Source organism: Canis lupus, chromosome 2 (assembly GCF_048164855.1).
Source record: "Canis lupus baileyi chromosome 2, mCanLup2.hap1, whole genome shotgun sequence".
NCBI lineage: Eukaryota > Metazoa > Chordata > Mammalia > Carnivora > Canidae > Canis > Canis lupus.
The window spans coordinates 56046130-56072297 of record NC_132839.1 but is presented as its reverse complement, the minus strand read 5'-3'; the positions used below and the strand labels follow the sequence as shown (position 1 = coordinate 56072297).

General features: G+C 47.8%; 2 protein-coding genes, 1 long non-coding RNA gene and 1 other non-coding gene across 11 annotated transcripts in view; 2 read left to right on the top strand and 2 right to left on the bottom strand.

Moving 5' to 3' along the window:
• Positions 1-21054, top strand: part of FSD2 (fibronectin type III and SPRY domain containing 2) — a 42876-nt gene extending 21822 nt beyond the window's left edge. For both annotated transcript variants that reach the window (XM_072801242.1, XM_072801234.1), the window contains exons 6-13: positions 566-687; positions 3931-4086; positions 6234-6368; positions 7106-7256; positions 9368-9501; positions 11826-11958; positions 16898-17074; positions 19022-21054. In XM_072801242.1, the coding sequence (XP_072657343.1) occupies positions 566-687; positions 3931-4086; positions 6234-6368; positions 7106-7256; positions 9368-9501; positions 11826-11958; positions 16898-17074; positions 19022-19274 (1261 nt within the window). In that variant the 3' untranslated portion in view covers positions 19275-21054. The remainder of the gene's footprint in view (positions 1-565; positions 688-3930; positions 4087-6233; positions 6369-7105; positions 7257-9367; positions 9502-11825; positions 11959-16897; positions 17075-19021) is intronic.
• On the bottom strand, positions 20321-25420 carry LOC140618626 (uncharacterized). 2 transcript variants are annotated; one of them, XR_012018695.1, is made up of 3 exons: positions 25298-25420; positions 22703-22813; positions 20321-20633 (listed from the first exon to the last, which is right to left on the bottom strand). It is a non-coding gene; the product is annotated as an uncharacterized lncRNA (long non-coding RNA). The 2 variants fall into 2 exon arrangements; XR_012018694.1 differs by having other exon boundaries at positions 25172-25365.
• On the bottom strand, positions 21437-21564 carry LOC140623930 (small Cajal body-specific RNA 15). Its single transcript, XR_012023452.1, has one exon.
• The window catches only part of LOC140618581 (uncharacterized), a 32528-nt gene continuing 31167 nt past the window's right edge, over positions 24808-26168 (top strand). For 2 of the 6 annotated variants that reach the window (XM_072801365.1, XM_072801346.1), the window contains exons 1-2: positions 24808-25471; positions 25957-26019. The gene's annotated coding sequence lies outside the window, so the exon portion shown is untranslated. The other 4 variants (XM_072801354.1, XM_072801335.1, XM_072801369.1 and 1 more) reach the window with 3 other exon arrangements.

Sequence of the window (26168 nt, the reverse complement as noted above, 5' to 3'; positions counted from 1 at the left end):
GTTTTATGGGAATTAAAGGAGGCAGTGTCTGTAAAGCAATGCTGAAACTTGATAATATAAGGATTAAGAGAACTGGGAAAAGACACACCTGGTTTCAAATTCTGCCCCTGCGACTTACAAACCCCATGACTGCCAAGAGGCAAGAAAATTCAGAGAACCCGTCCACTGTCAGCAGGTGGAGTACCCTTGGCCCCATGGAGAAGAAACCCCAGAGTCTGTACATCATGGGGCCTAGGGTGGCCTGGGGGTGGGAGCCTCCAGGTCAGCACCCAAAAGGTCTTCCAGGGGGCACAGATGTGGAACTCTTAGGTGCGTGCCCCCCAAAATGACCCCACCTTTTCCCCTCCCATCAAATGCAGAAACCAATCCACCCCATCCCCACTGGAGACCCGCTGGGTCAGTCACCAAAGCAGATGGCAGAAGGCAGCCAGCGGCATGTTCAAATAAAGAAAGAAAAATTCAGCAAAGAGGCCCTTCGCACCTATTACCAGTCATCCAGCTCCTTAGACATACCCCCAGGAGTATACCCCTTTGTTCTTATCAGTGTGTCTTTTTATACCAACAGACTTGGAAAATTCTTGAATACAGAAACAGATGTGGAAATATCTGCACAGCCCGACTTTGAAGATCAGACCTTGGACTTCTCTGACGTAGAGCAGCTGATGGGCTCCATTAACACCATCCCAGGTGCACGTTTACCCTGTGTGTGCACCTCACAGAAAGTTCAAGTTCCCTGAGCTTTGATAGTTAAAAACATCATAAAGATTTAAGAGCAAAGTTTTTTTTTTTCATTCAAATTTCATGTCTTTATGGCTTGTACGAGTGAGAATAGAGGCCAACCTCCCTCTGGGGTAAGTACCCACCTCACTTCCAGGGAGTCAACCAACATTTGGCCCCAGGCAGCCTTGAAATACTTTTTGTTTATAGGCTGCCCAGATTCATAAACACCTGTTCTGCCTGAGTCACTCCAAGTGAGCAGCCTGAAGTTTATTTACTTAAATAGCACAGCAGCTAGGAAGTGAGCTTTGGGATCCTGTGGAGCTGGTGAGAATCCCAGGCCTGCCACTTCATAGCTGTGTGACTCTGGACAACTTACCTAACTTCTCTGAGTCTTGATTTCCTTGTCTGCAAAATGAACATAATAATGCCTCCTGGGATATGGTAAGAATTACATGAGGTAATACATGTATGGCATGTCACATGGTACCAGAAAGCTCCTAAAAATATCATTGTGATTATTTATTTCTAAGAATAATCCTGTATTCAGGGTTTTGGTTTTCTTTTTCTTTTTTTTTTCTTGGCTGCACACCTCTTTCTCACCAACACCCAATTACATCGTAAAAATATTGTGTATATCATTTAGATTTTTCTTTTGCACAGGTTTTTAAAATTTTTTATTTTTTTTTAATTTTTAAAAATTTTTTTTATTTATTCATGAGAAACTCATGGAGAGAGGTGGAGACACAGGCAGAGGGAGAAGCAGGCTCCATGCAGGGAGCCTGATGTGGGACTCGATCCCGGGTCTCCAGGATCACGCCTGGGCCAAAGGCAGGTGCTAAACCATTGAGCCACCCAGGGATCCCCTGCACAAGTTTTTTAAAATAAAAAGGGAATTCTTCTGTTTTGCAACCTTATTTTATCAAAACAATTATGATTAATATTTTCTTGTACTGATCTATAACATCATTTTAATATATACATTAATTTGTTTACTTAATCCTCAACTGGATGGGATACTGGACATCCATTCTTAGACTCATGGTTCAAGGGATGATTTCTTTTTCTTCCTCTAAGTAATTTATACATATAAATAAAATTTAAGTTCAATTTGCCAACATACAGTGTAACACCAGTGCTCATCTCATCATGTACCCTCCTTAATATGCATCACCCAGCTACCCCATCCCCCCACCCACCTTTCCTTCTGCAACCCTTTGTTTCCCAGAGTTAAGAGTCTCTCATGGTTTGTCTTCCTCTCTAATTTTTTTCCACTCAGTTTCCCTCCTTTCCCTTATGGTCCCTTTCACTATTTCTTATATTCCACATATGAGTGAAACCATATTATAATTGTTTTCTCTGATTGATTTCACTCAGCATAACACCCTCCAGTTCCATCCATGTCAAAGTAAATGATAGGTATTCATCCTTTCTTTTTTTTTTTTTTTAATTTTTATTTATTTATGATAGAGAGAGAGAGAGAGAGAGAGAGGCAGAGACATAGGCAGAGGGAGAGGCAGGCTCCATGCACCGGGAGCCCGATGTGGGATTCGATCCTGGGTCTCCAGGATCGCGCCCTGGGCCAAAGGCAGGCGCCAAACCGCTGCGCCACCCAGGGATCCCGTATTCATCCTTTCTAATGGCTGAGTAATAGTCCATTGTATCTATATACCACATCTTTATCCATTCATCTGTCGAAGGACATCATGGCTCCTCTCACAGTTTGGCTATTGTGGACATTGCTGCTATGAACATTGGGGTGCAGGTGCCCCTTTGTTTCACTACATCTGTATCTTTGGGGCAAATACCCAGTAGTGCAATTGCTGGGTCATAGGATAGTTCTATTTTTAACTTCTTGAGGAGTCATAGGATAGTTCTATTTTTAACTTCTTGAGGAACTTCCATCCTGTTTTCCAGAGTGGTTGTACCAGCTGGCATTCCCACCAACAATCCAAGAGAGTTCCCCTTTCTCCACATCCTCACCAACATTTGTTGTTTCCTGTCTTGTTAATTTTACCCATTCTCACCATGGTAAAGTGGTATCTCATTGTGGTTTTGATTTGTGTTTTTCAAGGGGTAATTTCACTGAGCTATGATGAGCTTTCCCATCCTAGGGATGGTGCTGCCCAAATAATCAGGCCCAAACATTTGGAAGGAAAGGCAGTATCACCCATGTCAGAGTTTGAAAAACATTGACACTTCTCTTCACCCCCAAGTCCAGGTTCCATGCAGACTACCACCCTCCCGCCTGCATTTGGAGCCTCCTGTGTGGAGTACCTACCCCAGGGCCACCCCTCTTCTTACTGAAGCTCCTGATGTTCTTGCTGCGGGGCCATTCCTTGCAGGGTATAGAAGGACACATGCTGTGTATCCCGGACTTTGTCATTTGGGGATACGGGTTCTTCCTCCTCCTCCTCTCCTTTGTCACGTTAGGACCTTCCAGCCCTTGACCAGGGAAGAAAGGCTGAGCAGTGGCTAAGTAAACTCTTTTGAGTTTGGTCATGCTCTTACCTGGACTGAGCAATGTCAGAATTGGAAGCTAAGGTGGTCGTACAAAGGCTGGGTTGGAGGGAAGAATCATGGAGGGAAACAAGCAGTGCTTCCTACATATGTGTCAGTCTGGAGAGTGGGAAGACAGAAGTATCAACCTCCAGAGAACAAAAGAATCAACGCAGTTGCTGGAGTCTGACGATAATGGTTCCCAAAAGCACAATTTCACCCAACCCAGTCTTCTCTCATTATAACAAAGACATGGCTGTTGGATGGGTCCCCCAAGGAAAACAGAGCTTCCCTGTTGAAGGCTTCTCAGACTCCTTGGTTCACTTCAGGGCTGCAGATAGCACTGCTGTGGTCCTGGCTGTCTTCCATCTTTGGATGATGTAGAAGGGGCCAAAGGACCCATACCTAGGGCAGGTCCGGCAAACCACAATACAGCCCAAGCTGGAGGGGATTTGTCACCAACCCCTTCTCCCCAAGCTTGCGTGGATTTGTCAGAGCAAGAATGGACATGCTGGTTGTTGCTTGCAGACTCAAGGTTGAGGGGTTTGGCTTTCCTGACCTTGTCCAATCTGGGCTGCTGCTTCCACTTCCAAAGCCTGTAGGTGTGTGTGTGGGGGGGGAGGGTGCAATAGTCCTATGACAGGCGTCACGCCCATCCCACACCTCTACAAGGCTTCTCACTTGTGTTTGTCTTTCTCTATTGTCTTCATCTAGCTCCTTCTGCTCCAGTGATAAACCCACAGACCCCTAACTCAGCCACGGGATCCTCTGTCCGTGTGTGCTGGAGCTTATACTCTGATGACACCGTGGAGAGCTATCAGCTGTCCTATCGGCCAATGCAGGACAGCTTACCTGGGAAGGACCCAGAAGGTGAGACTCTGCTAAGAACACACTCGTGCTCTGGAATGGCTGAGGGCCCTCAGAGGTTAGGGCCCTGCCTTCCTAGCACTCAGAAGGGCAGAGGTGGGATGCATCTGCGCATCCAGCTCCTTGGAGCTGTCATGATCCAGGAGCTACTCAGAGGACAGGATGCAGGCAGGTGAGCGTGACAGAAAGGGTGAGAAAGGCAAATTGGGGCCTGGCTGGGAGAGTCACAAGGCCAGGCTAAGGTGTCTGGAGTGTAGATAGAGCTGTCAGGTCAGAGTTGCCCTTGGGATGAAGCCCTGGATGCCCTGGATGCCCTGTGTGCACGAAGGGTGGGGACGCCTCTCCTGGAGGAGGCCCAATTGGGCTGTCTGGGTTCCAGTGGGCCTAGCATGTGAGGGGAGGGGAGGCTGGCTCTTCTCAGAGCAACCCTGTGCTGGTAGAAACTGGAGGAGTAGCATGGAGACCCCCATGAAGGGTGAGGGGGCCTCTGCAGCCTGGAAGGGCCACTGCTGCTCAGATTCACATTCCCAGGTTGAGCAACCTCCTGGGAATGGACCCTCACCTCCCAGTGGGCAGCCCATCCTCCTCCCCGGGAAATGGAGCTGGCTGGTGTGGGGCTAGGCCCGGGGTAGTTGCCTCCCTCCACCCCACATAACAGATAAGCCATGTGCCTGTTGAGAAGAGAGGCCCAGACAGTGGAGGAGCCCTAGTTGAGTGCCTGAAGGAATTCCAGGACCAAGGCTAGCCTGGCAAGACCTGTCCCGTGGCAATGGAGGCAGAGTGAGATTGGTGGCAGGGCCTTAGGGATTTCCACTTTATGAATACAGAGACTGAGACCCCGGAGAGAAGCAAGCTGTCCATGGGGACACATGGGTGATAGCAGAACCAGGACAAGAATCAAGTCTGCAGGCTCCCTGTACAGAGCTTTTTTTTTTTTTTTTTAAGATTTTATTTATTTATTCATGATAGGCAGAGAGAGAGAGAGAGAGAGAGAGAGAGGCAGAGGGAGAAGCAGGCTCCATGCCAGGAGCCCAACGCGGGACTCAATCCCGGGACTCCAGGATCGCGCCCTGGGCCAAAGGCAGGCGCCAAACCGCTGAGCCACCCAGGGATCCCCCCTGTACAGAGCTTTGCTCGCTGTACCAGGCCAGGCAGGTGAAGGGGTCAAAGTGCTGAAAGTGAGGACTGTTTTTCTGCCCAGGATGTAGGAAGGAACGGGAATTCTTAAGGAAAGTAAGTCTAACTGATGCTGAGTGAGGTCGGGATAAGGTGAACAGATGGTGAGGGTGGTCTGAACAAAGACTAAAGTTAGGGTATAGTGGGGAAAGAGGAAGACTTGGAACAGGAGATCAGAGACCAAGAAGCCAGACCTGACTGAGCCCAACTCTTGTCGTGAATTGACCCTGCTGGCACTCTATGAAGATACACAGAGGAAGCCAGGATATTTGGGCTGTGTCATGACCATCTGTGAAGACCTTTTTAATGGACCACTTTGCAATAAAAGAACTGTTATCAGAGGGTGGATTAATGACATATCACTGCCTTCCAAGAATCTGGGGAGGTTTGGAGGTATAGCAGTTAGAACACCTTAGCCCACTCTACTGTATGCATCTATATAGAACTTATTGCTTAACATGACAAACATAAACTGTTTCTTATAATTCTGTGAGTTGGCTGTCCATTCTTCTGGTCTGGGCTTGAGTAGGGCTGGATGGTCTAGGATAGCCTCACTTACAAATCTGGGGACTTGGCTGGGATGGATGAGATGACCTGGATGTCTGGGGCCCTCTGTCCACCTGGTCTCATTGTCCAGAAGGCTGGCTTGGGCCTGTTCACATGGAAATGGATGTGTTCTCAGCAGCAAAAAGACAAGCGCCTGCTCACAGGCATTCCCCAAGCCTCTGCTAGCATCCTGTTTGCTGCTGTCCCATCGGCTACAGCAAGTCATATGGCTGAGCCCATCAAGGGAGGGCAGGAAAAAATGAACCTCTTGAAAGAGTAGGGAGTCAAACTGCAGTGGAGTGCACGTGTAGGGGTGGGAGGAATCTGTGGCCAATTTTGTAATCTACTACAGGGAGATTCAGCACAACTCATTTGGAGCTATTGGCCTATTTTTAGGGTTGAATCATGTCCCTTTTTTTTTCCTTCAGAGTTTACAATGACTGTCAAAGAAACATATTGCTCAGTGACAAATCTTATGCCAAATACCCAGTATGAATTTTGGGTCACAGCTCAGAACAGGACTGGCCCCAGCCCTGCCAGCGAGTGTGTGGTGTACATGACAGGTAATTGGGGTCACTTGTTTCTGGAGCAGGACCTTCATTCCAGGGGGACACAGGAGTCACAGCTTTCTAGATGTGGCAAGACCCTCGATCTTATTTGGCAGGGCAGGAATAGCTGTATATTTTCTTTCATGCAATACATGCAATCTGTATTCCGAGGATGGAAGGGACATTCGCTCAGAGTTGGTCTCAAAATATCAAAAAAGCCCTGCTCCTAATCGCAGGGCCATAGAACCCTTTAGCCACCTTCTGCTCCAGGAACATGGGAAGGGGATTCTCTGTGTCTTTGTCCATTTGGGCGGCCGTAACAGAACACCACAGACAGAGTGGCTTATAACTGACACATGTTTATTTCTCTCAGTTGTGGAGGCTGGAAGGTCCAAGATCAAGGTGTTGGCATATTCAGTGTCTGATGAGAAGCCTTCCTGGTTTGGAGATGGTGGGCTGTGTTCCAGCTGTGTCCTCACACAGCAGAAAGGGGCCACAGAGCTCTTTCATTCTCTTTTATAAAAGACGTCCTCCCTCTCCTCTCCCAGAGATCCCACACACCATAATGTGGGGAAGTAGGTTTTCAGCACATGAATTTGGCGGGAGGAGGGAGGGGGGCACAGAGCCTCTGTCTGTTGCACCTGCTTTGCTTTTTCTTGCACTGAATCTCTTCTGTGCAAGGACAGTGGCCATGCTGTGTGGCCCCGTGCCGGACACATGGCTGTCTTCCTCTCCCTTTGTCCTGTACCTAGCGCCTTCCCCGCCCATCATAAAAAGCAAAGAGATACAGAGCTGCGAGGAGGCAGCGCTGATTTGCTGGGAGTCCGGAAACCTGAATCCCGTGGACTCTTACACAGTGGAACTGACCCAGGCAGAAACGCCTGAACCCTCAGGTGTAACCGAGTGAGTCACGGGGGGATGTTTGCTGGGAGCAAGAGGCCTTGACACCTCATATGGTGACCCAGCTCAGGCAATGCATGGGGCCTAGAGTAGAGGTCGGTGGTTGGAGTTTGGGGCACATGGGAACCTTAATTTGGGGCTGCTTCGATTTCATGAGAAGTTGCTGGAATGTTATTACTGAAGGCACATGTCAGGTAAATAAATGGTTTAAGTGTCGGGTTGGCTTTCTCAGCCCAACAACGATTTACAGTTCATTATTCCTAAAAGTATTGTGGGTGTAGGTGGTGCTGTGTCCTGTGCTGGGGTCCCCCACAGAGCTGGCCATCAAGCGGGGGCAAACAGAAAAACAAGAAAACAAGCAAGCGTATGGGGGTGCTGGAGAAACCGAAAGAACCACCAGGCTGGAATTTACAGGAGAGGGAGAGCATCCTGAGGCAAAACGAGAGGTTAGAGTTCAGCGTACAAAGAACCTCATGTCTATGGAGGAAGGCCGTCGGAAGGCTCATATCGCCCCAGGCTGGTGGAGCTGAACGTGTTCACAGGCGGATGAGGGCTGGACTCAGCACGCACAGGGTGCCCGCAGATCCCACAAGCATGCAGCTGTGTGCAGTGGGGGACAAATGGACGCACCTCTGGTTCACTACTGGGCAGTCCTGGAATTTGTGGAAAGGGAATGAACCATCCGGGCAGCCCAGGACCAGCCACCACCACCAGGGCTCTGGAGAGAGGGAGGAGGCAGGGTTGGTGTCAACTGCTAGGAAGGACGGATTCTTCTATGCTGAATGTAGGCTTGGAGCCTGGCCATCTATCCTGAGCACCCTCTGCTCCTGGTAGAATCCATGCATCCACAGCCACATCAGGGTTACTTCCAGAGATACTCAGGAATGAGGCGGAAGTGGCCCAACAGCTCTGGCCACCTGAATGATCCGGATTTTCTTTGCAATCTGTGCTGATACTTTAGGAGCACCTGACGCCTGGGACCAGCCCATAATGATGGGGGTCACCAGAAGGCTGGTCGGTGACTGAGGTGACCTGGGGTGGTCCCTGTTCTCTAGTACAAACCTAAGCATCTTGAAGAAAAGACAAAATCCCTTCCTAGGCTAGGCCTTTCCTGCATCTGGAGCTCATCTTGTACCAGCTTCTCTTCCCTCTCTGGGTCCAGCCACACTGTCCTATTTTAGTTCTCCTACTTCCCGTGCTCTTTCCTGCCACGTGCTGTGTGACTCCATGTAGGACACTCCTGTCCCCATTTCATCCTAGTTACTTCCAAGTCATTCTCCAGGTCTCAGCTCAGAAGTCACCTCTCCAGCATCATGCACCCTGTGGTATGCCATCACCATGTCACGGTTACCACCTTACATTTTCTCCAGTGATGGCTTGAGGGGTGCCTCTCTACCCATCCAGACTGTAGCTCTGTGAGGGCAAGACTACATTCAGTTTTCCCCAGAGCCTCCCTCTATGGTGCCTGGAGCCTAAGGTGTCTGGTTAATATTAATTGGATGAAGTGTGAAAGTGCCCCTCTGGCCTGGAGCTGCAGCCTTCAGGATGACCTGGACACCCAGGCCTCAGGGTGAGGGTGTTGAATTCGTGAACAGGCATCACCCCAAAGTCTTCTCTCTCCCCCTGGGCTGAAATGGGTTTAACAATTGCAGGAATAGTCAGTGGCAATTAGGGGTGTGTATTGTGTGTTGTAGAATTTAAATACATCGGGTTGTTCCCAGGGGGCTTCTGTCTGTTTATAAACACAGACTGAGGCCTGGTCGGGGCCCAGAGCTGGGCTTCGGGAGGTGGTCCTCAGCCCCTGCCCGCAGGGGGGTTCTGACCCATCAGACAGCTGGGGGCACGCCGCATCCCCCCTCTTGCCTGCCTCCACAGACACGGCATCAGAGGCCAAGCGTGGCTCGAGGTGCCTGGGACACCAGAGTCAGGAACCCGGAGGCAAAAGAGACCAAACACAAGGAGTGACAAAGAACAAGGAAAGTGGGAGGAAACACTCCTGGCTGTGCTGCTGTTGGTGGGAGGACAGGGGTGTGAGGCTGGGTTTACACTCTCAGCTTGGAAACTGGCCGCCAGGCCCCACCGTTCAGTAACTGCGGCCCTGCCTTTTTGCCCAGGTCAGTTGTGGGCATCCCCACTTGCGAGTCCCTGGTGCAGTTGCATCCCAGGCAGAGCTACACGGTCTACGTGCGAGCCCTCAACATGGGGGGGCCCAGTGCAAGGAGCGACCCCGTGACGATCTACACCACTGGTACGTGCCCAGGCCGCACGCTCCCTAGGACCTAAGGGAGCCACTCTGTGGGAGGCCAGTGCTGCATGACTTGGCTGGAAAATGTGGCAAGTCAGGCCAGGAAGGGAGTCAGGGGATAGAGGCCCCGTGGTCCCACTCTATAGACGGGAGTACTCAGGCCCAACTCAGAGCAGTTTGGTGGCAAAGCAAACGTTAGCACTCAGGGGTTTTCTCCATGTCCTCAGGTAGACTAGAGGCTTGTCAGCCAGATCTGGGGGGTCCAGACACCTCACAGCTCACTCAGGCCACATACTACCCTTGGGATGGCGTCTTTATTCCCAGCAAGAGCTGCTGGCCTTGGCTTGTCTCCTGTTCTTGCTTTCAGCCCAAGAATCTCCCACCCACCACAGGCCCAGCTTGGACCTGGCTGCTCAGCCTCTCCCTACACCCTGTCTGGCCCTGATGGGTGCCCACACCCCCCAAGCCCCAGCCACTTCCCCTTCTTACTTGCCGTACTCCTGTCATGTGACTATCATGTGTCCTGTCCAGATCCTAAATGAGCAGTGACATCACCAGCAACATTCCATACCTCCGCTTTCCTGGCAGTGCTTAGCTGTGGGTTCTGAGCTCTGTCATGGTGCACTGGAGCCCAGTGGCTCTCCCCACACAGCACAGAGCCAGTCCAGCTCAGCCGGCTGACTGGGTGGCCGGCAGGTAGGAAGCAGAAGCAGGGAGCTAGGTCTGGGCTCTGAGGATGACATACTCTTGACTGGGATCGTTCCCTAAGGAACATTGTGTCATTTGTCCTCATTTCCAATGCTAGGAGGAAAGGTGTGTGATTAATTCCCACGGTGTTTCTTCCACGCAGATGGGAAAAACAAGCTGAGTGGCCACCAAAGGCCCCAGAGCTGGTGCAGGCTAGTGCTGGGATTAGGACTCCGGTTTTTCTGTTCTGTTGGCCCGGGGCCTGCCTTTACTTGGCTGGCCCTTCTCATTTTCTGTGCTGACCTAGTGTTTTGAAATGTCAAATTCTGGCTGTTTCAGTAAAAGAGAACAGAGCAAAAGGTACAGACAGTTCTTGATTACTCAGTCATCTCTGAATTAGTTTGTTCATATAATTCTTTTTAAGAGTGTATTTATGGAAGAAGGGGTGCCTGAGCGGCTCAGTCAGCTTAGCATCAAACTTTTCACCTCAGCTTAGGTCTTGAGCTCAGGGTCGTGAGGTCAAGCTCCGCATTGGGCTTTTATTTATTTTTTAAAGATTTTATTTATTTATTCATGAGAGAGAGAGAGAGAGGGAGAGACACAGGCAGAGGGAGAAGCAGGCTCCATGCGGGGAGCCCAATGCAGGACTCATTTCTAGGACCCCAGCATCACGACCTGAGCCTCCACATTAGTCTCCCTGCTCGTGGAGAGCCTGCTTCTCCCTCTCCCTCTGCCCCTGTCCCTGCTCATGCTGTCTTTCTCAAACAAATAAAAAAATCTTTTTTTTTTTTTTTTATGCTCCTCTGTTAGAACTAGCACACCAGGAGCAAGGACCATGTGCTGCATCAGCTGGGGACAGTGGGGGTGGGGAAGACCTGGCCTGCCCCTTGCTGGAGAGTGCAGACAGTAAATGAAATTTCCAGTAGCAGCTAACTGTGAAAATAATTGTGAACAGCTTGATGGTGATGCCCAAACTCAGGTTTGAAATGAAGAGGAGTGACAGGATAGGAACTTGAGAAAAACAGAACTTGGTTAAGACACAGGAGTGTAGAATGAGTCACTGTGCTCTTATATGATGGATTTTTTACAAAATAATTTGTTAATCTATTCCGTACCACTTTGTGGCGAGCTTTGTTTCAACTGTGATTTGGGGAGGTCTCTCCCCCACAGCCTTAAGTGAAATGTTGAATTTTACTTCCTTTTGTCCAACTGATCATTAAGAATCCCAATTCCTATTTCCCCTGGCAGGTGGATTAGAGGCTCCTGTCTGCCTGCAGGCGTTCACAGCCTCCTGGTTAAGAACACAGTCTCCGGAATCAGAGGGCCTAGGGATTCAAATTTGAGTTCTGTCATTTGCCTGTTCTTTTTAACAACCTGGTGCCTCGGTGTTTTCCTCTAGAAGTGCAAATGTAACAGCTGTTTCTAAGGGTAATTGTGAGGATTGAATGAGCTAAGACTTGCAGATCGCTAGCTGGGAGCAAGGCACAGGGACACCCCCCACCCCCGTGGGGGAGTAGCTGCCCCACTCATTAGTAACGGGGGGGGGGGGCGGCGGGACCCCACAAGCCCAGGCTTCCCAGAGGAGCTGGCAGCAGTGATGGAGTGATGGGCTGGGTCTGCATGTGTTTCCGCCTTCGCAGGCAGCTGCTTTCACCTGAATGAGCACACCTGCCATCCCTGGCTGACCATCTCTGAAGACGGGTTGACTGTTGTGCGAAGCGAAAGGAAAACCCTCGCAAAGGAGCCGCTCCCTAGTAACACCCGGTTTACCAGGTACTTTGTTTGAGAAAGACAGCATGAGCAGGGACAGGGGCAGAGAGAGAGAGAGAGAGAGAGAGAGAGAGAGAGAGAGAGAGAGAGAGAGAAGCAGGCTCTCCACTGAGCAGGGAGATGGATGTGGAGCTCGATCCCAGGACTCTGGGATCATGACCTGGGCTGAAGGCAGCCGTTTAACTGATTGAGTCACCCAGGTGCCCTGAATTTTTGAATATCTAGCAATTTTTGCTGATTCATGCTCATTTAAGGCTTTTATAAATACATTCCACTGGAATGTTCTGTGAACCTCCCTAATCCTTGCTGTAGTTCAGGGAAACATAGATTAGGACAGATGCCGCCTTGAAGATGGAAAGAGGCCCCAGAAATGGACATGGGGCGAGGGGTCTGGTGGGGAAGGGAGGCTGGGGAGGTGGAGAGCAAGGGTCTGGCTGGTGTGAGCTGAAGACACGTGGGCCTCTGAGGTTGTGTCCTGGGTGACTAAGCGGGGCGAGTCTGACCATGAAGCGGTGATGAGAGTCACACCGACAGGCAGCGGGAGAGCCAAGCAAGGAGGTAGGTCTCCCAGGGCTTGGCCCGCGCTCCCTCTCCTACACTGTGAAACCTTATTTTAAAATTCCTGATGAAGGGACACCTGGGTGGCTCAGTGGCTGAGCATCTGCCTTCAGCTCAGGTCATGATCCTAGGGTCCTGGGATCTAGTCCCACATCAGGCTCTCCGCAGGGAGCCTGCTTCTCCCTCTGCCTCTGTGTGTGTGTGTGTGTGTGTGTGTCATGAATAAATAAAATCATTAAAAAAATAAAACTCCTGATGAAAACCCAGGATGGAATATGAGCTAGCATTGGTGGAAGAGACAGGGATTGTGCTAGTGCATGACCTGAGGGAGGGGTGGTCCTGCAAAGATGTGCGCCATCTGTCCAGATCTGTAGCTGTTTTCAGACCTTAGTGCTCAGTTCATGCTGAAACCATTTACTTATGCCTTCATTCTTTCTGAATACTAAAAGCAGACTTAAGTTAAGGGGCAAACATACATTACTGAAATAGAAAAGTCAAAGCAGTGGAAGAACACAGATAGGTTAAGTTCAAGAGCTAATTCCATTTCCAGGATTACACAATGAACGTGGCTCTCAGCCTCCCCAGAGTCAGGAAGAGAAGGTCCTGGTGGGTTGGATTTAGAGTCAGGAATATCTTCCAAGGATGAAATGGGGCTCCCCTATGGGGGTCACAAAGGCCACTGATGCAAACTGTATCCAGCCTCCCTGCCCGGGTCCTAGACTATCCTGGGACTGGGGTTTTTACTGTGTGTGTATGTTAAGTACCTACTGTATGTAAGTGTTCGTGTGCCGTAACACAACCGCATGGGGTATAATGAAAGCAACTTTATCCCTTCTCGCCTCTGCCCATTCAGCCCAGGGTTGGGGGGCATGGAGAGATGGAGAGGGATAAGAAGTGATAAAGGTCTTACCTGTATATAAAATAAAGATTATATATATAAATATTTTATTTATTTATTCATAAGAGACACAGAGAGAGGAAGAGACATAGGCAGAGGGAGAGGCAGGCTCCCTGTGGGGAACCCGATCCCAGGACCCCGGGATCATGATCTGAGTCACAGGCAGACATTCAACCGCTGGGTCACTCCAGTACCCCTTACCTGTGTTTAAAGAAAAAATTCAACTGAGCAGATTTTAAAGATATTCTTGGCTTTATTCACTGATTTATGAACTGGCCATCATCCAGTCTAGCAGGCGGAAAGGATCTCTAAGGAGCCGTCCAAAATGGAAGACCTTCATGGGCCGAGTGAGCAGGAACAAGGAAGTTATAAGTAGGCAAACAAGTGGGTGGTTGTGGCAGCTTCATTCCCTTCAGGGACAGCAGCGCCTATCAGGTATATCCTCACCAGTGCTCCTCAGGTGATGACTGGTGGTTTAAGATTCCATATCTGAGAGAGCTGAACTATAACTGAGTTGTCTCCGTTTGGTGACATGGGGCTTAGCGTAATGGACTCCATTTTGGGCTTGTTGTCCTGTTTTTAACCTGCTTGGTACCTGGCTGGTCCCAGGGTGGTATGTGTCTCACGCAGTCCCCTCCCCGTCGAGGCCCCTCACAACCCCTCAACTTCAGCACCCAGTGCTATAGCTCTAGTTCTACCAAGGTCTCCTGGGACCTCACAGGAAACTCTCTGGCAGGATCCTCTTGAGAACAATATAGAGACAGGTGTCCTCAGTGGGTTCCATTCACACCTGGTCCCCTGAAAACACACACCTTTGACCAGGCCACTGCTCCTTCACTGTGTGTGAACCATACGAAAGCTCTCTGTGCAGACAGAGCCTCAAGCATCCTCAGCTCCAGCCCTTTTGGTGTTGCACTAAAAGTTGCAAAACAGTTTTTGGCTGCCGAGTCCTACATACGTGGTCTAGCACCTCACCTTGAAATATGGGAGAGCTCACCATCTATTGTTCTGTTCTTGGCTTTCTGGGGTCCAGTAAAGCAGAGTTAGTCCCATTTCAGTATCTTTTTACCGATGTATCTGTTGCCCTGTGAAACACCATGCTGTGTGCTGGGGACAAAGAGAAAAGGATGCTGTCCCTGCCCACCTGACTCAGACTGGCAAGCGGGGGAGACACATGTCAAAGACACACGTATGGAAGATAAGGTAGAAGTATGGACAGGGCATTGTAGGAGTCCCAAGGAGGAAGGCTTCCTGCAGGGGGAAGGACAAATGGTAGTCCTCCAGGCCAACGAGGCAGATCCAGTGTCTTACACCAACGACAGAAGCCAGAGAGACCGTCTGTATGGAGCATGATGAGCAGTTGAGTGTGTCAATGGTGTAGGGTCCATAATGAGAAGAGGTGGAAGATGAGGCAGGAAAGATGGAAACAAGTTTGGACCTTACCCTTCAGGTTGGGGAGAATTCAAGTAGGGGAAGTGACAGAATCAGATTTTTATTTGAAAAGGATCACACTGCGCGGTGAAGTGTGAACTGGGGATGTAGGGGAGAGTGGGTGGGGCACAGAGGACAAGGAGACCAGAGGGGAGGCTGCGGCAGCCCTGACAAAATCAGTAACAGGGTAGATGAGCCGAGCCAATGGACTCAGTAGATCCTTAGTGCATAAAACCAGCAAGGAGAGTGGCCAACTGGTTAAGGGAGGAGCAGGGGAGGGATGGGTCCAGGATTGTAATTTATGGAGTGCTTATCAAGTGACAGACTCGTTTCAAGTGCTTTCCACAATAGCCTCTGAGGTCCAAACCACGATCACTCCGGTTTACATAAGAAAATTAAGGCAGAGAGAAGTAAAGGAATGTGCCCAAGGATGTGCCCACACTGCCAGATAAGGGTTGGGGTCAGAATTAAACTAGAAGCTAAACTTGTAACACTGCATTATTCCTCTCCTAGTTTGCTGCCTGGGGGTTACTGGGTGGATAATGAGTCTATTAACCAAAATGGAGAAAACAAGTGGGGTAAATAACCCACGTGTTTGTGGTCAGTGGGAGGGGTAGGAATGGAGAAGTCCCGTTTGGGAAATTCTGAAAGAGACAGCAGGGAGTGGAGATGTGGGTCTGGAGCTTGAGGTAGAGACGCTTCGTTTTACAGAGGAGTTCCTTCACTTGCAGCCTCCTTCCCACAGCTTTGCTTGGCCTTCAGAACTTGGGGTCTGAGTACGTGAGGGTGATCTGGTTGCAACATGTCACCCTACAGATTGCCAGGGTTGGTGCAGCTGAGCTGGCTGATGAGGCAGGAGTCCCCTTGCTCCTCTGCTGCTCCCCTGTGCGAGCCTCCCAAAGCTGCAGGCTGGGTCGAAGAGGACCTTCCCTGATAGAGGATGTAGGAGTCAAGGTCAAGGTCACCCTGTCAAGGGTGTAGGAGTAGCTGTACTCACCTTCGAGAACCCCCCCCCCCAAACTCTCAAGGTCCTTTTGCAGGAGAATGTATGTAGTCAAGCTTCCAAGACTCCAGGCACATCCAAATGAGGCACTGCATGTCTGCAGTCTGCCTTTCTTTAAATAAGAGCTTGAGGTTTGAGTAGACATCATGTATTAATGACAGCTAAACAAATCTGCCATGGGATTTGGGGAGCCAGAGTTTGGCTAATGTAGGAGTCTCCTGCCGGAGGTGGAATATTTTGGAGATACTGATGTGGTCCAACTACCAACAAGAACCTTTCTCTAAAGAATGTTGTATTGTTGTAAAACAAAACAGAACTCTGACCTTTGTAAACCTAATTGTTCCTGGTAGCATCATTTGTGAGGAATTTGCCATTTGCTCCATTTGGGTCTGCCCCTGTGATGTGAATCCCTGTATTATGCTTGAAGCTGCCTGGAAGATATACATCACCTCACTGCCCCCCATGCTAGTGTCCTAGCACCAGCAGTGCTGACTAGGTCCTGAACTTCAAGCACGTGGTTCCCTGGACTATACGGAGTTCCTTGAGGTTTCAATCCCTTCCCCCACCCCTTTTTAAGGATTTTATTTATTTGAGAGAGAGCACGAGTGCACATATGGTCGGGGGTGGGAGGCAGAGGGAGGAGAAGCACTCTGTGCTGAGCAGGGAGCCTGATGCAGGACTCAGTCCCAAGACCCGGAGATGATGACCTGAGCTGAAGGCAGATGCTTAAGTGACTGAGCCAGCCAGGTGCCCACCCCCCCACCCTTTTCAACAAGTAATTCCAAACTTTTATTTTTGTACTACAAAGGCCAGTCATTTAAAAATGCACACAGCGGCTTTTCTATCCTGCCTCCATACCAGCAGGGTAATAATCCTCTTGTAATCATCAGCATCATGAACTGAGGGTGTGTCGCTTCACAAGGGAGGTGGTTCAGAACACCTACCTCCACATTTATAGACCACCTCCTACCGACTCCAACCACTGGGATCACTCACCTGCACAGCCAGGCTTGGGTCACCCCAAAGCACATGTTTCCACTTTCTAAACCCAGGTGTGTTGCTGTCATGGGGAATCTAATTCCAATCAGAGGGCGCCATTACTGGGAGGTGGAGGTGGATGAGCGTGTGGACTACACGGTGGGTGTGGCCTTTGAAGATGTCCCTAAACAGGACGACCTGGGAGCAAACTGCCTGTCTTGGTGCATGAGGCACAGATTTGCATCATCAAGGTAAAGTAAAATCTGGATACCCAGCATTAAAGTTTGTTTTGAAAGAAGAGATCAAGAGGTTTCACTAGCAATAATTAAGGCCTACAGTACGTTTCATAAATCTTTTTAGGGTATTACAGGTCTCTTTACCCTTCTCCGTAAAGTCCAGATGAGAAGAGAAAGAGCAGCTTTGGGTACTTTTCTTTCGGATTAAAATAGCTAAAATTCACGGAGAGCTTGTTCTGTGCCAAGCACTGTTCCACACTCTTAAATGTGTACTAGCCCATTTACTTCTATTATCCCATTAAAAAAAAAAAAAAGCTATGCCTCATAACAGTCATGTCATCTATCCAATGTTTTCAGAGCTTAAAATCAAATCCAGGCAGTCTGGCTCCAAGGACAGCATTCTTAACCACTAAGTAATTGGTTTTTCATGTTGAACTTATGTTATTAAACGGATAGTTTGATCTGAAGCCCCAATTCCATCTTTGTAAGTGGGCAGAGGCTTAAAATAGTTATGGCTCATTCCAGTTTGCTTCTGCTGCTAAGCACTCTGTCCTCTATGCATGGACTAGTTCCAAAAAGAGGCCCCCAGTGGGGTGGACATTGTCAGACTTAGAAAGCCATCGTTGCAACCTCCCTTCACCTCAAAAATTGTAAAACCTATTTTCCTAGTACCTCTTCTACCACGGGGCCTCTGACCCTCGTTGGCTTGCTGAATCCTATTAACATTTGATCCGATGTTCTCTGCTCATGAGCCTCCATCATGGTTAAACACTATCTGTCATGCCCACACGTATGTGGGAAGACCAGCTTGCCCCCTGTAAGATATCTGGATTAGAATGGACTTTACTGAGCCTCAGACCCAGTTTGAGGAATACAAATACCAGGCACTGAGCCAAATGGTTTATTTGGATCCTGCCTGAAATAAGACTAAAAATCAAAGTGTCCTCTCCTATAAAAGGAAAAATGAATGGCAGAGGAAAACAAGAGAGAGAATAAAGGAAGAGTAGGGGTCTGTGTATAGTGGGAAGGGTGGGAAGTCAGAGGACAGAAGAGGATGGGAACATGAGATGGCATGAAAAAGGACAAGAGCCGAGCACTGGAGCCAGAGCAATTTCTTGCAGTCCCATCTTCGAAAGACACATGAGAGAGGGACCAAGTTACAAGTGGAGGGTGAGGGCTGGGTATCTTAGCTGATTCGTATTTCTTGCTTTAGTCTTGACTCTACTGTGGTGGGAGGAGGTAGAGGGAAGAGTGGCTTCTTAGTTAAGGAAAGGAGCAGCAGAGGGGAAGATGAGGTGACTCGTGCTGGAGACAGGCTGGCTTGGCCTGATGCACTGAAGGCTATTCCAAGTGCTCCTCCCAGGCATGTGGACCAGCGTGCTGCTGCTGAGCTCTGCAAATGTCTGCACATAGCAGGGGTAGGAAGTTCCTGTGGCTGGTTTCAGTTCAGGCCATTCTTCAAAGCACAAAGGACACAGAGCCTGGCGAGAGGGTACTGCAGTGAATGGAGACGGCCCCCAGGGGGCCCTGCTAAGGCTGAAGGTTTGAGAATGGTGCCTTAGTGAGTGCTTGCTTGTGCACAGATTCTACCAAGAGGCTCATTTTGTTCCATGAAAGATCATGAGGCTGCCTGTTTCAAATGTCTTTATTACAAAGGTTTTATACATCTGAACCTTAAAAATCTAAATTTCCAAAACACCTATATCTATACAAATTTTTACGTAGTAAGAATTTATGTTACTGTACCTAAGTATTTTAGGTTAACAGATTGCTTGAAAACAAATGGAGTTAAAAAATAAAAGTCTCTTAGGACAAATTTTAGAAAAGATAATTTTGGAAAGGGTAATCAGTTAAAAAAATAACATAAGCATAGGAGTATATGAATAAAATTAATATGAAATGTTCTGCAAATAATCCAGACAGAATTTCTGAAACTTTGTTGTATCAACATTTAATTTTCAGGCATAAGTATGAGTTCCTGCATAACAAGATGACTCCAGACATAAGAATAACGGTGTCCCCCAGGAAGATTGGCATTCTGTTAGACTATGAAAATTCAAAATTGTCATTTTTCAATGCGGACATTTCTCAGCATCTATACACATTCAGCTGTCAGTTCTACTGCTTTGTGCATCCGTGTTTTTCTTTGGAAAAGCCTGGGTGTCTGAAGATACATAATGGCATTGCAATGCCAAAGCATGTTGCTTTCTATTAGACCATTTTGATCCCCGACTTCCGTACCTACCCCTCTCAGCCACTCACCCCTCGACTGGTTGGACTTGGCATTCAGGCACCATGCACCAAGCACAACTTATGGCTCACATTCTCACCTGGCAGACTAGTGCACTGACACTTATCTCACCTGACCTGGATTCCAGTCCTGTGCACTGCCGCCTGTGTGAGATAGGCTGGTCATTACTAGGCCCGGCTGTAAAACGAGAGCTCAGCCAACATGAACCCAGAGGTCTTTCAAGTTGTCATATTGTACACATCTATTGTTTATATGCAAAGTTACCTGAATCTCCAAGGCCTTCAGAGCTCGGGATGAGGGGCAGTGGAAAGGAAGGGAAAAGATGCATAAGTGTTAATGGCTGCAGCACATCTGTTAACATGTCACTAGCACCAGTAACAGACTTGAGGAGGCAGGGAGCTGTCCCCAACCAGAACCAGGGAAGCCATGGACCAGCACCACCTAACCAGATGTGCCTTCCCCTCTCCTATCTTCCCGGCAGTTAACGGCACTGCAATGAGCACTCTGAACACCCCGTTCCGAGGACTTACCCCACTTAAACTTTGAAATGACCTCTACCAGGCCCAATTCCATGAAGGCAGGCAGTGTTTTATTCATCATTCAACCCCTAATGGCTAACATGTCACAAACAGGTACACACCACATATAGACTAAATTAGTATCTTCTTCATCCAACCACTGCTCTGCCTATTGATATTAACAGCAGCTCAGATACTTGAATTAACAAGTTACCTTGATGATCTCACAGCTCCTTATGTGTACACACACGACTGCCCTGCCAAGCTGGATCACTACCCAGAAATAAGGAAAGTATAGCCAATGAAGCACAGAGATAGTTCAAGTTATAGACACATGTGTGTATTCAAAACTGTTCTCAGCTACCAACATAGAAACTGCCAGGTAGGAAGTAGGATATCATAGGCAAGCCTGAATTCAGGATTCTAACAGGCTTTATGGAATATTTCACATGTAATACGAACATGAATAAAATGATAAAAACTTAACACCTATAAGGTTTAAGTGACATTTTTATTTGACCAAGAAAAAAATAATCTAGAATTGCCACTGACCATTAACATTTAAGATCCACTTAAGGCAGATGACCAGCTTAAAGCATCACAATTATTCTGCATAAAGAACTTTTGATTAAACATGTTTCTTCTACAAGAAGAAAAAAAAACAAGTCTAGAACAGAACCAAACAAAACGTTTTCTGTAAAATATTCCAATTCCTAAAATACCATGAATAATCTACTGAAATTAAATTTCAACAAGGGGCAGGATTTACCTCAAGGCCATGTTCACCAGCAACCTGCCGATAAATCTGTTAAAAGACAAAACAAAAAAAACTATTTTTAAAAGTCAGATCATTATAGCTGCAATCCCTGGCTCTGCAGTTAAAACATGTCAATCTGTTCTTACCTGTATCACTTTATAACCCTTGAGCAAGTTATTAACATAAGCTTAGGCTTCCCTCAATAAAGGGGAACAAGAATATGGAGAATAACCACAGAATCCTAGTGTAAACTAACATGGGCTTAGTAATTCAGAATAGTCAGATTTTAAGACACCTGGTGAAGGGACTGGAAAGTTGGTTTGGAGACTTGAGATATAAGATGACATTGGTTCCTGGTAAAATTAAATTGCCTTTTTTGGAAAAGTGTATGTTTAATAGTTGACTTCCTGCTGGTTCAGACAATGATATGCAATCACTTGTACACATCCAATAAAATATTTCAGAAGCACATGCTTGGTGATCAGTATAAAGCAGAGAGATTACATGGGTACCAAGGCCTTTTCTTTAAGACTTCTCATCCTCCAGTATTTGTCAGAATCCTAACTCACATGGCTCACACGCTGGCAGTTGCTCTGGAGCACAGTTCACTGTGACACAGCATTCTGTAAACGGGACTGTGCTGGTCTCTGTCCAAGGAGGCTCATCTAACCAGAAAACCCTCTGAAGGCTGCGCTCCAGGAGAGGACCTGTCCTCCACTTCTTGAACAACTTCTCCAATTTCCAGTCACCTTCCCACCAGTACAATGAGAGTCTCATGGGTTCACTACCTTCTCCCACCCTTTCCAATCTCTTAATTTACTGTTCCTATTTTCCAATGCAAAGTATGTAATTGCTGTTGGTAGATTAAGTAGGTCTTGAATTTATTTTGCTAACAAGACCTGTTCTATCTACCTTTTCCTTTAGGAGGCTAATAGCAGAGTTGGCTTGACTTCAAGGACTCTGTTTTCTTAGTCTCCAGACAACCAAGTCCAGTTTTTAAGACACACTGTCCTGTAGTGTGTTGAGACATGAAAGGAATAGTAATGGACTACTTTTAGGTAATTGATTACTTTTCAAGTTTTCAGAGATTTGAACTCTTACATACACATGCTTCACTGCAAACAATGGTTAAGGAATCTAAGTGTAAGATGAGAGTTGGTGATTTGGGAAGAAGACTCCAACCAGTCAGCATCTTCTCTGTCAGCAAGTCTCCTAGAAGGAGCATGACAATGAGCTGGGTACAATGCCCCAAGTTAGGAATTACTTTAGAGTTGCTACTGCACAGGTGATAGTTCTTGTCACATATATCATGTCCCACTACTTCACTGCTTGTTTCCTGCTACCCTCAATCCCAGGAAAAAATTATGCCACATTCACGGATTGCTTTCTCTTCATTCTCCCAGACTTTGACAGATCAGGTTTTTCTGCTCCATTTCCATCTTAATCAAATCCCGGTGGAATTAAACTATCATTGATTTGAATTGTGGCAATTCAACTATACAGCATGCAGCTCAAACAACATGCACCCACGCAGATAGAGCCAATAAAAATGCTTTTGTAATAGGAACTCGGATTCTAATTTTGTTGTTCCTCCATGCTCATTCCTAGGCTTAAGAGATACCCTTAAATTAAAAAAGACTGGTTTGGAGACAAGACTATAATCCATTCACTGGGAAAGCACTCAGTCAACAAAACTGAGGTTTCCCAGCTGTGCATTTCAACAAAGGAACTTAGTTTTTAGAGGTGGATTTCCTGAGTACATTCATTACTTCTTGGTAAACTTGTCATGTTACTCTGCCACTCAAAGTTTCCTACCCTCTGACTTCTTTTATATCCCAAACACCCAACCAATTATATATCCCTTGTCCAACCAAGGGGGAGATGGACAAGGAGAAGGAAAACAAGAGAAGCACCATCCAAAAGTAAGGACAGACCTCTGAAGAAAGGTGTAACATACTTGCTTGATACTATCTTTGTAAAATCTACAATTTACAAAAAAGCCACAGATCCCTAGGCACCTGGATCGGACGTACCCTTTCTTGCCCACCTAATTCCTCCCCTCCCAGGCTGAGGTCAGTGCCACACTCACCTCTGAGTGGCACACTGTAACTACTGACCTATGTCTGCTCCACTTGACAAAAATGAAAGGCAGGAACTGTATCTTCCTAATCTCTGAATGATCAGAACACGGAAGCAATGGCATTCTGCTTTCAGAAGAGCTCATAAACCTGAAAAGAGGTAAGAGACATCCAATTGTCTTCCAAATTAAAAGAAAATCTCTTCATTAGAAAGCAAAGCACTTTCAAATTGCAGGTGATGGGTGGGGAGGAGACAAAAAATACAGTGTGATTCTCAACCTTTCTTCTGTCCCAATACACCTGAAGGATCTTACCCACACAACCCCATTTAATAACAGTGACTTCTAACTTGGGAAGCTTGGGAGGGGGCTTATCTGATGTGAGGAAGATGTATGTGGTTTAGGATGCTTCCTTCCCATCACTGCAAGAGATCTCTAACACTCACATTTAATATTATAGTTTTGACTATTCTTAAGAGCCCAAAGTCTACAACATACATGTTTTAAATGTTCTGAAACATCAGTAAGGCTGATAAGTGGAAGTTAGGGCCTTCAAAGCCTGATCTGAAAGCACACCACACCATGACTCTCTACGGTCTTAGAATCTAAGACTTTCATGGAGAAATGATATACTGAAAAGGTAATGATAACCCCAGGGACTTATAAAAACCATAGGCTAAACCTTCTCAAATGTCAAGTGTCTTTTAAAAATCATTTTACGGGAGAGACTTGCTCACCCCCAGAAAATTATAGCCAAACTTCTCTGTATCAGGTATAGGGTGAAAATCCTACATAGATGAAAATCCTACAAAATCCTACAAATGAGGCACCTCTCATTCTTGAAATCTCATCCCTTCCTAAAAAGCTGACAGAATTTTCAGATCCTAGGTTTCATTATTTTAAAATTATTTCATTATTGGAAAACTACGTTCCCAGCCCTTAAAGAATCTCAAGCCAATCTCTCCAAAATAACCACATATAACTATCTACCAAGGATTTCTGTCAAGTAAAAGGCACTTTCAACATTACCTACTTCTGTAATAATTATTGAATTCATTAGTGAGTACATTTCTGTGCAGTTACTAATCCACTGAAGTCTCGAGTTCTGGAAGTGAGAGATGAGAGGTGCAGACTGTAACCTGCTGTGGTCCCAGGTGGTGAAGGTGAGCAAGAGTTAAATGGCCAGGGGAATGAGTGGTGTAGAAACTGCCTACAGCCTGTGCATGTCCAAATCCACTCAATGGGTGGAGTCTCTCCTTAGCCCTGACTCTCTAGAAGTTAGTCTGAACCACTGTCTGAAGCACTATACAAATCAATGAGATGAAAAGAACACAAAATGGATAATGTGTTCCTCGTGCCTGGAATTATACATGTCCTGGAAATAAAAGATCCTTTCTTGTTACTGCATTTTTAAGGTAATACTTCTGCTCGTGTCACCACCACTTGCAATTGCAATCATGTCTACATCATCTCAGATTTCTTTGGACCATTTGCCCAGAGCAGTTGTTCTGTTGGGTGTGGTTCTTGTGGGGGCCCCTGAGACCCTTTTAGAGGCTTAGTCAGGTCACAACTACTTTCATAATACTGAGACATTATTTGCCCTTTCACTCTTATTCCACGAACCTACAGAGCAGAGTTTAACCAGAGGCTACATGCATGTGAGGACATTCATAACTCTGACAACAGTATATGCTTGTATATTCTTGTTTAAAACCTGTCTCAGTTTTAATCTCCAACACTAAAAATACTGATATATAGATAGAGCTATCTATATATCTCTCACATAAAAAGCTCTTTGGAGGGGATCCCTGAGTGGCTCAGGGGTTTAGCTCCTGCCTTTGGCCCGGGGGGCGTGATCCCGGAGTCCCAAGATCGAGTCCCGCATCAGGCTCCCCGCATGGAGCCTGCTTCTCCCTCTGCCTGTGTCTCTGCCTCTCTCAAGAATAGATAAAATCTTAAGAAAAAAAAAAGATGTGGAGGACAGAAGTCTAGGCTGGAAACGAAGAAATCTCACCCCTAGTCCTGCCTCTGTCACTGACCGGCTCGGCGACCTTTCAGCCCGCCTCCTCTCACTATATGCCTTCAATTTAAACTGAACCGAGGTGGGGAGGGCCCAGATGGCTCTTCCTCCTCTGACACCGAATGACCTCCCCGGCGGATTCAGGAAGCTTAAAAATGACCAGCCGGCCGGGCATGTTTCCACATTAACGCAACAGGTGCCGCTGCCTCAAGCAGGAGCCACCGGTTCAGACCGTCCGATTCTTACCGGCCCTGGCGTCGCAGCCCTGGGCGACCCAGGCCACCACTTCTGTGAAAGTCACCTGCTGCATTATTCCTCCTTAAACCTCACGCTGAGCGGGTACTTCTCCTTTCCGCATATACCCCCACCGCAGCTCCGTGAACCACCGCGCTTGTTTTTCTTCAAACGAAGTCAAGAAAGCTGAGCACCAAGAACGAGCCCCAGCACGTTGGTGACGCGGACCCCGCGACAGATACGCCGACCTCTCACCTCTACGCCGGCTCCCCGCCAAACTCCCCGAAACCCGACACACCAGCCAGTCTGCCTACTAGAGGGCCGATGTAGCCCGCCCGGCCGGTGGCCACAGAACCGCCTCACACTACGGTACAGACGCACCTAGCCCTCCCTCGTGGGGGCGCGGGGCAGCACCTTCTCTCTCCTTCCGGTGGGAAAGAGCCTTTTCCGGTTTCCGGGAGTGGAGAGGAAGTCCCTCCCCCCACGCGTCACCGTAACTCAGCGGGACGCGCTGACGTACCACGGATGCGCCCGCGGACGCGCGTGAGTGATGTGGTAGGTGGACAGGAGAGGCTCCTGAACGGGCCCCGGTCGCTACTGCTGGGTCTGCGGTGGGGAATGGGAGGGGGCTGAGCTGTACAGCGGGGCCTGGGAGAGCTGCTCGGAGACTCCCATCTCCTCAAGAACCCCGCCGTTCCTCCCTGAGCGTCCGTTCGAGGCCCTTCCCCAGCCAGCTGCCCCGTGTTTTACTTACTTTCCGACCTCAGTTTACCTGCGTGGCCGCCTACCTTGCATCGTGATGGTGACCACTTAGCATTGGCTGTCAGTCCGTCGTCTCATGGCCGGAGCTCATAAACGTCTGTGGATTCCTGCTGCTGCTTCCGGAAGCCCGCGTCAGGAACTGGGCTGGGGACACGGCGCTGTTGGGGTTGGGAAGATAAATTCCAAATTAAAATTGCCATTGTTTTAGTTCCCTAGGGCTGCCCTATCGAAGTATCACTAATTGGGTGGCTTAGAGCAGCGTGTTTGCTCTCTTACAGTTCTGGAACCCAGAAGTCCGAAATGAAGATGTCAGCAGGATCATGTTTCCCCTGAAATGCTGGGTAAAATGCTTCCTTGCCTTTTCCCAGTTCCTGGTGGTGACCAGCCATCCCAGGAGTTCTTTGGCTTGTTAACTGCATCGCTCAGATCTTTTTTTTTTTTTTAAAGATGTTATTTATTTATTCATGAGATACAGAGAAAGAGAGGCAGA